The sequence below is a fragment of the Cyclopterus lumpus genome, chromosome 10 (genome assembly GCF_009769545.1).
Source record: "Cyclopterus lumpus isolate fCycLum1 chromosome 10, fCycLum1.pri, whole genome shotgun sequence".
Classification (NCBI taxonomy): Eukaryota; Metazoa; Chordata; class Actinopteri; order Perciformes; family Cyclopteridae; genus Cyclopterus; species Cyclopterus lumpus.
The window spans coordinates 17,301,025-17,314,686 of NC_046975.1; the positions used below are offsets into that span (position 1 = coordinate 17,301,025).

Genomic DNA, 13,662 nt, shown 5'->3' on the forward strand with positions numbered 1-13,662 from the left:
GTTTATGGGTTATAGATTCTCCCAAACCATTAAGTTGTCTCCACACTTGATAAGTTATGATTTTTAACTATCGGGATTAAAAGTTTCACAAATATAAATCTTGGTGTTTGTCTTGAAATCGACATTAGACCTCTTGTCTATTAGGGGAAAGCTCCATGCCACACAGACCACTGTTGTCCCCTCATCATTATTATTTCCCTGACATATGTGGTTTGTGTTTCCTCTCCTGCCCATTGCAATTGCTAAAAATTCACACCTATTATAATATAATAGGGATGTATTCCTGCTGATCGCGCACCTATAGATTCAATGAAGGAATGTCTTAATTACTAAGTGACCTCAGTGACATTTTGTTCCTTGCAGGCATCAATGATCTCAGTCCTAGACACCGCTTTATCCCGAACGTCTGCTCTCCATCCCTGCACACCGTATAGCTTTCCCCCCCCCTCAACCCCAATCACACATGTAATTTAAGAGTCTATCCCCCTTGCTTCTCCCAGACTCAAGGGTTTAGGAGCAAATTAGCTTGCTAGCTCGGTCAAGCTTAAACACAGAAACGCTGCATTTGTGCCGATGTATTTAAAGATGTCCTCTGCCAATGCATTGTTGAGGAAACAAGCCAGGCAGACACAGACAGGCAGACAGGCGGTCGGCCTGGCCGGCTGGCTGGCTGGCTGGCTGGCATGGCGGAGTGGGCAGGTCTGCAACTGGGACGTCAGTGGCCTGCTCTGGGAGTGCATTGTATTGTTGCTGTGGGCCTGGGGCGCCAGAACACAGGTTAATTTGAAGCCTATCATTAGAAGGGCAATTTGGGCACTGGGAATTGACCAAGGGGACATTTGCTGTGTCATTAGAAGTAGATCTCATCTCAGTACAACACAATGCTCCCTATACCTTTATCAGAAATGAATGCAAAGCTGTGAAGTAAGTAATAGTCTCAGTGACAGTATGTGTGTCTATCAAAGAGTCAAAGATCACATGTGGAACAAGTCCTTTCAACGTGTTATTGGAGACTATCGGTTTATTATACATCAGTTAATAAAGTGTTGAATCGAAAGTGTCAAGGAAGGTGCCATGAAGAGCTCAATGGCCTGCTAAGGAACCAGTAAAGCAAAAAAAGCCCCTTAGACTCAATAAAATTCTCTCATGTTTGCCTTTTCGGACGCTTTTGAATATCTCCCTGCATGAGATTGCCTCACAATAACCTCTTTTAAGTGGAAATAGATCAAGTTATGTGAATAAGATGAGCCCAAAAAGCAGTATAACATTTTCTAATTATTTTTCATCCTTAACGTACATATTCATTTTGGTTGTGGAGGAAAGCACAGATATATTCAGTCATTTTACAGTTTGTATTTATGAGCTGTATTTAAATGAACCCAAACATTTAACCAAAATACACTTAAGGAACCTCCTCACATTTTCATAATGCATTAATACATATGATATAATTATGTATGTTCCAACATCATTTTTGTACATTTGATTTGACATTTTTCAAATAAAAGTGTAACTAGAACCATTTGGTTAATTTGATGATTTAAAAGAAACAATGAGGATGAAAACATAATTTCCCCCCATTGTGGTTTTTCTAGTGTAAACCTTAACACATCTCAAGATAAAACAACACATAACAAGACAGCAAGTGCAGACAATACAATCAACATGTAAATAGCAGGCACCAGGGTAGCTACGTCAACATGCTCTTATTATCTTGTTCATAAAAAGTTATATATATATATATACATTTGATTATGCTCCATAATAAGCTGCAACCATTCCTTTAAGGCCTCTTTAAACGCACTTTGGGAAGTCCTCAGTTTCAGATTTGTGGTCCGATTATCTCACTGTGATGCTGCACTAAAGAGACACAATGATGTTTTATCCGAAGTGCTATATTTTTTTCATATTCGCCCGACACATCCCACTGTACTGCCACATCCCAGACACCGTCAAATAAACTTAAAAAAAATGAAAATCTGAATAATTCCAACCAGAGTGGTACAGAAAGATTTGTAGGCAACAGCAGGAGTAAGTTTGCTCTGATGACGGTGATTTGACACAAATAGTAACGCCTACTTTTTCATCATATTGATTATATTCTCTACCAAACATGATGCTGAAGCAGACATGACACCGGCCTTCCCACAGGCTTTCTGTCAAGTTCAGCCTCATGCAGCCAGGCTCAGGTCTCTGTGCCTTTGCACCTGGGTTAAATCCTGTCCAGAGTGACTGTTGAGAGGGTTAAACAGTCAGTGACTCATCTAGTGTATGAAACCAGGGCATGAATTATGGTCTAAAAACCTGTAGATCACACAAGGTCTGACCCCTGTAACTCCTGCCCCTCCAAGCGTTGCATAGGTCACGATAGAAGCCGAAGGTAATGCCTCCGCAGCCTCACTGAGACACGGCAACCTCTCGAAGCCAGCGACAGCAAGAGCGAGCACAATATGGTGAGAGAACGCCCTCAGCTTGCATTGTTACATATAGTATTTGTTGCCGGGGCACTGAAGCCAGCCCACCCATGCATGTCATCATGACAACCAGCTCGCTTCATTTCCACTCCATCAAGCAGTCCATTGGCTAGCGGTCCTGCTTTTCAACAAAACAGTGCCCTGCGATGACATAGTGATTTATAAAACAGCGAAGCGATTGCTTTCTTTTTTCTCTTACTGCTGCTGTTACACAGCTGTTAAACAGATGATGTTTGTACCAATTTAGAAGCTAGTGCATTGTTTGTCAACACCAGTTTGGAAATTCATTCTTTATACCGGGACCTGCTGTAGAATGCACAGGCTGGGCTGGATGGGCCGGCAGCGAGCGAGTGGATACACACAGAGGAAGTAAACATTTGCAGAATGTGGCTCAAGCTGTTGTTCGCTTCGAAAACGGTTACTGACAAGTGCTTGTAAAGAATTGCGACTTAAAGAGGGGCTCAGAATTAAGTTAACTTGCCATTTGGTATCGGCTTTTGGGAGGACGCGGGCTGGACGGGTGGAAGTGACAAACTGTCAGACGCTCTCTGCGGTGCTGGATGGATTAGACAGTGATTTCGTTCTTGATAAATTGAGTGGTACTAATGCCCAGAAATAGAACCAGTGCCACATGAACCCCCGGCTCCACCAGCCGTACGACAGGGCTAACAAGGCCGCAAAGTGAGTGTAATTTCCTCGACAATTAATATGTGAATGGAAGAGAAGAAAGGAATTTTGGTCCGATAGGCAGAAACGAGAGATTTATTTAATTACAGCGATGTACGTGAGACAGCATTCCTGGTGAGATGAAAGAGGAGGATAGAAGGAGGAGAGGTATAAAGAATTGGCTTGAGCAGGGCACTGCGAGGGATGAATCTGGGGGTGTCAAGGGGGCATAGCTTGATGTGACTGAACCAGATGCTGTGGGGAGAAGGAGAGGACTCGGTGCTGTGTAGAGAATGATGGCTTGCGTGGCGCAGTAAGGGTGCCCCTCTACTGTTTGTAAAAACAAGACCATCACACTCCATCTTGCCGCTCCCGCAGGAGCCAAGCCTCCAGGCTGATTTATGGCCCACAGACTGAATTGGCTGGCTGGGATGACAGCAGTGCTTGGACTCTCCCTGGTGAGTCGTGTGGGAGGCTGCTCGGCCAAGTCTCAGCCTCGGCTGGCCGTAGAACTGCCCTTTGCGGTAGTTAGGGCAGACTGGATGTTAAGCTCCATCCCCAGTGTTAGGATCAGGCTTTGGTGTCTGAGCGCCAACCATTCACAGACCGTCATCCTCGGTTCTGCTGGTGCCGTGTTTTCTGAATTTCTCCTCCCCTGTGATACTTTCATCAGCTCCTGCATCACAGGCGGCGTCAAGACAAGTAGTAACAATTTAGATTTAATCAGTCTTTGCCATGTGACTGCCAGGATGGAAAATTAATATGGAGAGCAATTAGAAAGCAGCCATCTTACTGTCAAAGATACACCAAGATGAGAGCAGAAGGATGGATAGCATTTTAGCAGCAAATTAAATCCTTTCTGTACACCACTCAGACGGGCCGGGCTGTCCTCGGAAAGAGTCTCCAGGACTACGGTCTCATGTATTTAACTTTCTGCAGATCGAATTTTTTCGTCTTTTGGTACCGGTCCTCTCCCACAGCAATAACAAAAGACTTAAAACATGATGTCAGAGCTCTTTCAATCACCAGAGCTCAATAATGGTCGTCTCAGTCTATAGACAGGCAATATTTGATAGCTTACTACTTACTCTCTCTCTCTATTATATGAATAATTGATGTCATATGCATTGTTATGTTGTTCATTCTGTACACATGACATATATTGTACTTCTGTCCATCCGGCGAGAGGGATCCTCCTTTGTTGCTCTCCCGAAGGTTTATTGGAGGGGGGGGGGGAGTTTATCCTGTACCGATGTGTGTGTCCTGGGACAAAGGATGTTTTATGTGTACAGATTGTAAAGCCCTCTGAGGCAAATTTGTGATTTTGGGCTATACAAATTGAATTGATAGCTTTTCGATAAGGGTTTAATATTATAAGACAATGAGGAAAGAACAGGAAAAGAAGAGAAATCAAAGGAAATCAGTAAAGTCTATGCAGGACACAAGAAAAGCATATCAAGGTTTAAATTGTTTTAAACGATGTGCTTTAATGACTACATCATACTGTCAGATTGTCTCTTCAGGGGTCTCTTTTTTCATATGACAAACAGAATCAGAACATCCATTGTTACCGCTACAACAAATATGTCAGCATACAGAGGAAATACAAAAAAGTAGTTTAAGCCAAAAGTGGCAGACGTTCTTTGTAAAATGATTTATCATGCCACGCCGCTGTTCCAAATTCTTTTTAGGGTTCATCATGCTGTAAAACCAAGCTGACTGAATTGTGTCGCACAGCAAGCCCCCAATCGCCTTGTGGCTCGTGTTAAACTAAGAAAAAGAAAATGAAGATGTTGTCACCTGAATCTGGTTTCCCATCAACTCAACCCCCTTGTCTCTGGCCCTAAAATATGGCTTTCTGTTTTATTGTGGCTGCTTTCTCATTTTATAGGATTACATCAGTTATTTTCTACCTCGAGGCTGTGTGAGCTAATTTTGGAGGGAAAAGCGCCCGTGTTTTCAAAGCCAGGCTCCAAGTGTTTGCCAACCAGGACGCAAAATAGCTGGCGAAAGCTCAGGGAGTTTTTCGGGGAAGTTGCCTCTTTCACTGAACACATCCCTTCCCCTTTGTGTCAAGGGATTTGACTCTTTTGCTGATTCCTCTTTTTCGCTACATTAGCAACAAACAAATAGCACCTCCAGCTCCATGACATGAAGGGATCATCATATGCGGTGCGTCCGGGGGTAAATGGAGCAATGAGCCTGTCGGGTTGCGGGATCCCCGTGCCGAAGCTGAAGATCTGTCTGCTGTAACTTGAAGTCAAGACGCGCCTTTATCCGATTGAGGGAAGGAGACGGGATTGAATGGACTGCATGTAGGCTGCAGAGACAAGTTGATATGGCAGGGAACGTGTGGGTTTTCTCCCCCTGCTGATCCAAAGTGATGCGATTCGAGGTAGCTACAAAAAGAAAAACATGACCAGCATTATCAGGAGAATTTGTTTTTTGCATTTGAAGTGGCAATATTTATTATCCTCCAAACCCATGCGCATCACTACATACATATTTAAAGTGTTCCCCAGTGCCTTTGCCAGTCTTTGGACCTTTATTCAGTAATAAAATGCAATATGTCTGATTCGATAGCAGTGCTGTGCTACTTGAGACATAGATTTTCTTTTTTTGCCTCCACTTCCAACGGACCGTTTGTATCTTAAATGTGCCACACTCAAAAACATGGAGCTCCCTCAGTAATTAATAGGTATTAAAATCGTAGATAGGAAATGTTCCCAATGAGATCCTGCTCTGTACTGTACTTTAAGTCTGCTCTTGAAACGGATTGGCAAGCTTTTTTCCCTGAAGACTTCACATTCACCGCAGGAGGAAGCGTCACTGTCTTCTATTCTGTTCATTTTGACTTCCAAACATAAGCGCCACTGTAAAAGCCATTAATTCATCTCTTTCTATTTGCAGTTTGCTCATTTCTTTTTGAATAGGAAGAGATTGTGTTTTGTTAGAGGTCAATGGCCTTTAACTTTTTTCTATTTAATTTTTGTCTCTTCCATTTTTTGTGGCTCTTTCAAAGCAACATCTGCGTTTTATGAAGCCCTGAGATGAGGCAGGATGTGTGAGTGTTAATGGAATTTGGCTTTCATAACAATGCCATTTACAACCCAGTTGCTCTCCCCTAGACCCCTAAAGGAAAGGAGAGAAAATGGCATTCACTGCATATGCAAGCTCTGCTAAGTAGAGAGCATACGACTTGTTTATATGTCTTTGTGCTTCGAGGCTTTTCATGCTTTAGAAAGTGCTTCAGGCTATAGAAAAAAAGCCAAAAGTATTTAGAGGAAATTGCAGTCATAAGCAAGATGCTTCTAAATCTTTAATGAGCACAGAAAAAAATAAAAAAATATTTTTAGATCACTGGAGTGAAATGTAAACTGAATATTTACATTACGATGTTGAAATGCATATTACATCAAGAGTTTTTCAATGACGGCAAGTAATACAATATAATATTTCCAAATATACTTTACATTACTACTATGACTGAAATGCTGGCATATTTATTGTTAACAATTGGTCCAAGAAAAGGCATCAAAAAGGGGTAAATTCAAAATACGATTTATGATAAAGCAGCTACATAGATTTTAAAAAAGAACACAGGATTTGAAAAGTCTTTAAAAATACCGTCACAGTGGACCATTTAAGAGTGTTTGGCATGTTTTTTCTCCATTATGTTCCTGGTACCTGGTAAAAAGGTAGTCTTTACGGAAGTAAAGACTTTTGATTACATTATTACATTCTGATTGATCCCTTTCTCTTTCAACAAAACCTCCAGCTTCCTGCCTTTTGTCTCCTTGATTGCCGCCGGTGCAGTGCCTTGGACCAATCAGCCTTCATGCAAATTTACATACATACAAGAGTGGAAAATATATTCAATTTGCTCATTCTTTCCTTTTGGCCTCATACGATGATTTTAACTGTATAGAGATGTTATAAAACTGCCTATTTATGCTGCAGTCTGGATAATGGGGATGATAATGTCTAATGATATTTCATACAGCTTATATTTTTTTACACAGAAAGAATTCCTGTAAGATGTTAACTTGCGTTGTAATCGTAGACTCCATTTGAGAGGCTTATTACAATGCCGTCCCTTGTAAGGAGGAGGATGTCTCAGTCTGCATTTATTGAGGAGAATGCCGTGGTCTGTGTGTGTCAGTGTGCGTATTCGCATCTAGACACAAACATGATCAAAGGAAGCTAATTCTGTGCCGCCTCTGTTCCTCTATGGAGCGCTCATGTGGACATTGGTCACTGGTGCTTTTCTTTTTGTGTGTGCTGGTGTTCATTTTCAGCCTTCAAGCCGTGACGATTCCTCCAGAACTCCATTTCCCATATTTGGGTTCAAACAGCCCACGATACTTTTTACCATCATTTAGTCACCATGTTATCTGCCAGTCTCATCAGATTATACTTTATGAGGGACAGCTCTGGTATATCTGTCCCTGAAAGGCCCGTCTCCAATCTTTAAATATCGATCCCCAGGGTCTAAGCAGAGGTGCCTCTCATGAGTGCACGAAAGAAGGGAGAAAAACAGATCATTAGTGATTTTAATTAGGTGATCTGTCAAGCTGCGATTGCCAGATGTAAGCGTATGCATTTGGGTCGATGGCAATCCCTCTCAAAATCCTCTCTTTTCACCTTGGGCCTCTGAAAAGGAGGATGTCTCTTGCTAGGAGTGTAAGCGGTAGGGGAACGCAGAAATGTGTCATTGCCCATCTCAGTCGCAGGTTGTTTCTCAAGATTGGAGCAGGTGGAAAACACAGCACAGTGGGATTGAGAGATTTTTAAATTGTTATGTTTTCTAGTGCAGAATCATTTTGGAAGTGTGCATCTTTCTTCACATATTCCTAGAATCAAGCTTTTTTAGCAATTGTCATGTACGTATATGTAAAATCAAACCAACAAGGAAAAACATAATTACAGTGTCTCAGTATGAGTAAGAGAGCGCAACACTTTTTTTGTTGTCATAACGAGACAAAAACTGTCTTGAAAGTCCTTCCCCTCCAACACAACAAAGTACGAAAGAGTGCAGTTATACCGACTCAGGCAATTTCTTTTTTTCACTCCGGCGTTAAACATCATCACATATTTATAACGCGGCGCCAGATGACAGAGACAGAGAGGAATAGAGAGAGATGAACCAGGCAACAACACCGCAACTCGTCTGGTGTCTCTCTCCGCGAGATATCCGATTGCACTGTTTAAACCTGCCTTTCATCTATGTTTGCTACAGAAAACCCAATTAGACGAGAGTTGCAAATGGACTTTTGATTTAACAATACATAATTTAATTGGCACATTAGAACTGGCCAAAACATCCAGCTCTAGTTTTCAGTGAGCAGTTTGTTGACGGGACCGCAGTCTTGAGCAGATGCAGAAATGCATTGAAGTGAAAGCAAATCATTCAGAGATGTTTAACTTCGGATGTTTTGATTATAATAAAAATGCAGCATTGATTTTCATTTATTTCATGACAGATTTGTACTTAAATCAAATCAAGGCCACATAAGTGTGTGTGTGTGTGTGTGTGTGTGTGTGTGTGTGTGCGTGTGTGCGTGTGTGCGTGTACACCAAGCGCTTAGTGGGTTAGTGCAACCTAATGTCACATAGCCAAATAGCAAATGAGTATACAAGTTGAACATAAAGCTAGTTTTACAGACAAATTTAACAATCGTGTTTCCTCTTTCTTTTGTGTCACCACAGATCCCAGCGAAGGCTTTCACTGCCAGGACGAGTGTCGCATCCTCGGCCACTCTGACCGCTGTTGGATGCCTCGTGTCGCCATCCCGCCGCGCGCCAAGTCACCCGAGCACGGCCGTAATGTCATCGCCTTGTCTATCGAGGCCACCACAGTGGACGTGCCCCACTACGAGGATGGCACCGCCAAGAGGACTTTTGCCACCTTCGGCAAGGATGGGCCAGAGGACGTGGAGCGGGGAGAGTTAAAGGGAAAGCGGACTCAGGAGTCTCAGGTGTGTAGCCCCAAGGCCAATGGAGGGGCTGTTCGTGAAGCTGGCAACGGGCGCGAGGCGGCCAGCCCCATCACCTCCCCCGTGCACCTGAAGAGCCCGATGTCCAAGCCGTCATCTGCCTACAACACACTGAAATGCCGCGACGCAGAGCGAATCGCCAACCACAGCCTGCTGCGGCAGCCTGAGGGGAAGGACAGTGAGCCAGCTGTCAGGGAGATCAACACGCTTCTCCACGATGGCCGAGACAAGGAATCCCCCAGCAGCAAGCGCCTGAAGGATATTGTGCTCTAGCGAGCTTCTCTATGACACAAAGCAACATTCATACACACACACCGTGTAAACTCACATATATGTACCCCACAACAGCTCTGTGTACACAGAACAAAGTCAGGCTGTGGAAGTAGAGAGACACACCCATTTGCAGTATATAATATTCAAGAACCAGCTCGAGCTGAGGATGATGAACTGTAATATGCTGCGGCTAGTTGTGTGCTCAAGCCGAGGTAGTGGATGTGGCTTTGTTGTAGTCGCAGTACTTTTTCCTTGTTTGCTTTTTGTTCAGTTTCTTTCTATCAGTCTGTAATGAGTGGACAGGCAGGTTACTGTTGACTGCATGGACATGCCCAGTGGACCTCGACAGCGCTTGCGCCAAAGCAGAACACTGCGTGTTTGGACACCGGAGAGGTCAATTCATAAGTACACTTATGCCTTTTGAACTACTTTTGTAACACAAACTGATATTTGCCTTCTTTGGTTTTGCAGTTTGTTCTAGCTGCCAAAATCGCTCTTTGTTCCTTTGTATAGTGAGCTCCATCAATGTAATAAATGACATACACAGGATTCATCTCAGAATATTCCCAATTTACTCCTTCAACAGTTTGCAGTGCGTTCAGGGGAAGGTCTCATTTGCCTCCTTCCCTGACTAAACTTTCTCTGCGTATCCCTGAGGACATTCCAGTGTCATCTGACTGTGAGGTCTTTACAGTATTTATATTTTATCAAGGATGGAGCTAAACGAACTCTCGCTATCTGCCCAGCCACTCTGAACACTGGAAATGGGACAGACGGATCCTTGTGTTCAAATTGAGTTGTATGGAAAAAAAGACTTTTTGAAATATCCTGTGCCCAACTTTGATTGTAGCCAGTGGAGCACAAATTAGAACATTGTGCTCTGGTCTTGTACTTTTTTGACTTTTGACTATGGGGCTAGGATAGAAGGGATCGTCACTAATGTCTTGCTATGTGAAACTCTCTATAGGGTTTACTATTATCATTTTTAATAACCTGTTGTTATGTGACAATCCCTTTAATGTTTTGTTTCAAGAGAAAAAAAACAAATAAACATTGGTGTTCAACTGAAGCTACAGTAGCGTTTGTTACACAAACACAAAAATAAAAAAAAACATATATGCCAAAATATATTTTATAAATAATTTAAAAATGTATAATGAGAATATTTAATGCTGTGTAGTTATTTTATGAGTAAGTTATACTTGAAATTAACTTGCTTTTGTTCATTTGTCTTTTGCTTTTATATTGAATCTGATTCGTTTTTTATTTTCAAAATGAAGTTGGATTATTTTTTGTTTACTGTGTGACTCCTGGCAACTGTTGCAGTCTACCTTGTTGTAAAGAGTTTCTTATTGGTCAGTTCTTGTGCCATCAAGTTTTTGTGTGGGCTACTAGAAAATGTAAAAAGACAAAAAAAACGACAACAAAAAAGCGATATCAGCACCAACATTAGTGTGTCAGTTCAACGAGCTTAGAGTGAGATAGCAAAAGAAACCAAAAAAGATGCAAACGAAACCTTAAAAATTGCAGGATGTTGCTTAATCTTAGTATCTAAGGAGGAGAAAGAACGGCTCCCAGCGTTCTTCATGCTGGTCACAGGGTTCCACCGATTTTATCAGTCTAATTGAGTCGCCTTTACTATTGGGCCAAATCCAGTTTAAACAAGACTTTTTCAGCCTCAATTGAGGGAATTCGTACGTGAAGACTAGCTTTGCTCAGCACTGCTGTCACCCTGCACCATCTGTGTTCAGCTGATCTCAAAGATAAGGTTCAGACCAGAGTGGTATAAACAGGGCTTTCCCCTCCTACGAGCACCACACAACAGACTGGATGGAATCATGTTTCAACAAACTAAGGTCTTGGAAGAACCGTGTTGCACATCAGCAATGTGGTTTTATGTTGCTTTGCAGTAAACTGTGTACAATGTGGAAAAATATGAATGAAAATTGACAAATTGCATACAACAAACTAGATTTTGTAGCTGAATGTTTTGCTGGTCTCACCCATGGCTTCTGGCAACATGAAAATCAGAATAATCACTGAATGTATACAGCAGCTTATAATTAAACTATTAAATGTCCTCTGCTTTGTTTCATTGTCTTTACTCAATACAATTTTAAAGTTCTTCGGATTTTTGGTGTAAAAGTTATAAAATTATACTACCGCTATTTTTCAAAAAAAGTTGTTTATCTTTTTTGGGGCTTATTTGTGGAAACACTTTCCAGGCGTCCTTCCTCTGGATGGGCTTTTCCTTTGGCCTACAAAGAATGACACCTAAAGTGTTTCCCCCTCTCTCAAAAAAGTGAACATTGTGTTGGTTACACACCGTTAGCAACGGTCAACATTTGGTAGGAACCATTGTTCTTTTCTATTGTTATCTCTTTCCTTTGTTCTGTTTCTATTTGTATTTAGTAAGCAAGCCAAGCTAACTAGCTTCCCCTGGGAAATTGGAAGCTAGTTAGCATAGTTGCTAACATTAAAATAAGTAATTTGACTGAACTATTTTTAGTGCCTGTCCACACAGATATTGCACAAATCAAACTGCCAGTACTAACATTAAAATAGGATGCATTGTCAAAGCAGAGCATGGCATCATACTTTCATTTAAACCTTTTGATTACCAAATAAATACACAAGCCAAAAACAGGAAATTTATGACACTTTATGACATTTAACATCTGCATTTAATGCGCACTGACATCATCGTTGGTTCACTTGAATAATCAGTGAAGCAGAAATGTGTTTGTGTGTGTGTGTGCTATAAGAGTATGCATCATCTTTCATTTTGAACTAGATATAGGTCCGCCATAAGCCATTTACAATCTGTAATATGATGTGAGAGTCTAAGAACGGTTATTGAAAACAGCATGATAACACGTGGAGTGATGTCTATTCTATTTGTCATGATAAAATGGAAATTAACAGTTTGAGTGGAGGCTGGCTGCAACTCTGCATTAATATTCCATGCATTCACTGTTGCTCATTCCCATTATTTCCAAAGCAGACCTTTGGGAATGGTCCAGCAAGTGAGGTGAGTGTGCGCTAGTGTCTGTTTCTGATGGTATTGCTCTTTTCATTTACTAGAGTGGGTCACATATGACATGTTTGAGACATTTCCAAATGTCTCTCAAAACACGACAACACAGACGCTGATCAGGACCATGTAGCCTGTCATTGAGACTCACATGCGGCTGGTTGTTAATGCGCTTTCACAGCCAACAGAGTGATGTCATTACAACACCAGATCCCACTTGAAATATCGATCTACTAGTCGACTATGAGTGGAAGGTTCTAAAAAAAAGCTATGAAATAAATTGAGAGGCAAGACTGAGCCTGATTCTTCCTGTGCTAGTCTGCAACAATTTCTATGATATTTCCACTCAATAAAGGCTCCACTTTCCACCTCCCCCATGAACAGATCTTTCTCCTGAGTAAGTTACTATGGATTGATGATGAGAAGCAGAGAAGAGATGTCGAAAAGGACACATTCCAGCACAGTAGACAGAGAAAAAGGGAAACGGGTTGAGAGGGAAACACACAGCTGCCCTCCATGATAAGAAAAGGAGGTTGGCTTCATTTCTATAATTAATTTGCCATTCCCTCTATACCCTCTGGTGGAGCCAACATGAAAGCTGGTCTGAAAGCGCATTCGCTAACACATCCATTAGTCTATAAGGAGGATCTTGTTTCTTCTAGCTAAGTTCTCTTCTCATGGGCAATACCACTATTTTGCCCCACTCATATAAGTTACACATCCTCTTTCAGTAGATTTTAGACCCATGCGACTCCATAACAAACTCATCTGAGCTAAGGGTACTGCCTCCAACCGAGGGGCAAAAAAGTGCATTTTAAAGAAGCCTGTCTCACAATCAGTAACTTGAAAAACTAACTTAGTTGCACAATATTGCAGTAATTCTTTCAAACGTATTATTAAAAAACATTATCTTCCATATCAACAGTATCCCACAGGGTCAAACCTTATTTGCAATGCAGAAACCATATTTGTAAATCCCTAAAATGGTGCTTATCCACGCATATTTAATTACTCCTGAGTCATGGTGGTCATGGAGAATATTATCCTTTACAGGCGAGATTTATATCAAAGGTTACCAGGACACACATCCTATTATTATCCTATTAATGTTTCAATTATAATTTAGCAGAATGGTGAGAGGGGGAATCGGAGAACAATTAAAATGATTTATTTATGACACAGACATGCATTGAGAAGGAGCAGGAGAGCCTGCAGCCTT

General features: G+C 41.6%; 1 protein-coding gene across 2 annotated transcripts in view; it reads left to right on the forward strand.

Annotated features, from left to right (window-relative positions):
* Positions 1 to 9,409, forward strand: part of pcdh19 (protocadherin 19) — a 50,684-nt gene extending 41,275 nt beyond the window's left edge. For both annotated transcript variants that reach the window (XM_034543701.1, XM_034543698.1), the window contains exon 5: positions 8,850 to 9,409. In XM_034543701.1, coding sequence (XP_034399592.1) covers positions 8,850 to 9,409 — 560 coding nt within the window. The remainder of the gene's footprint in view (positions 1 to 8,849) is intronic.
* Positions 9,410 to 13,662: the final 4,253 nt, after the last annotated feature.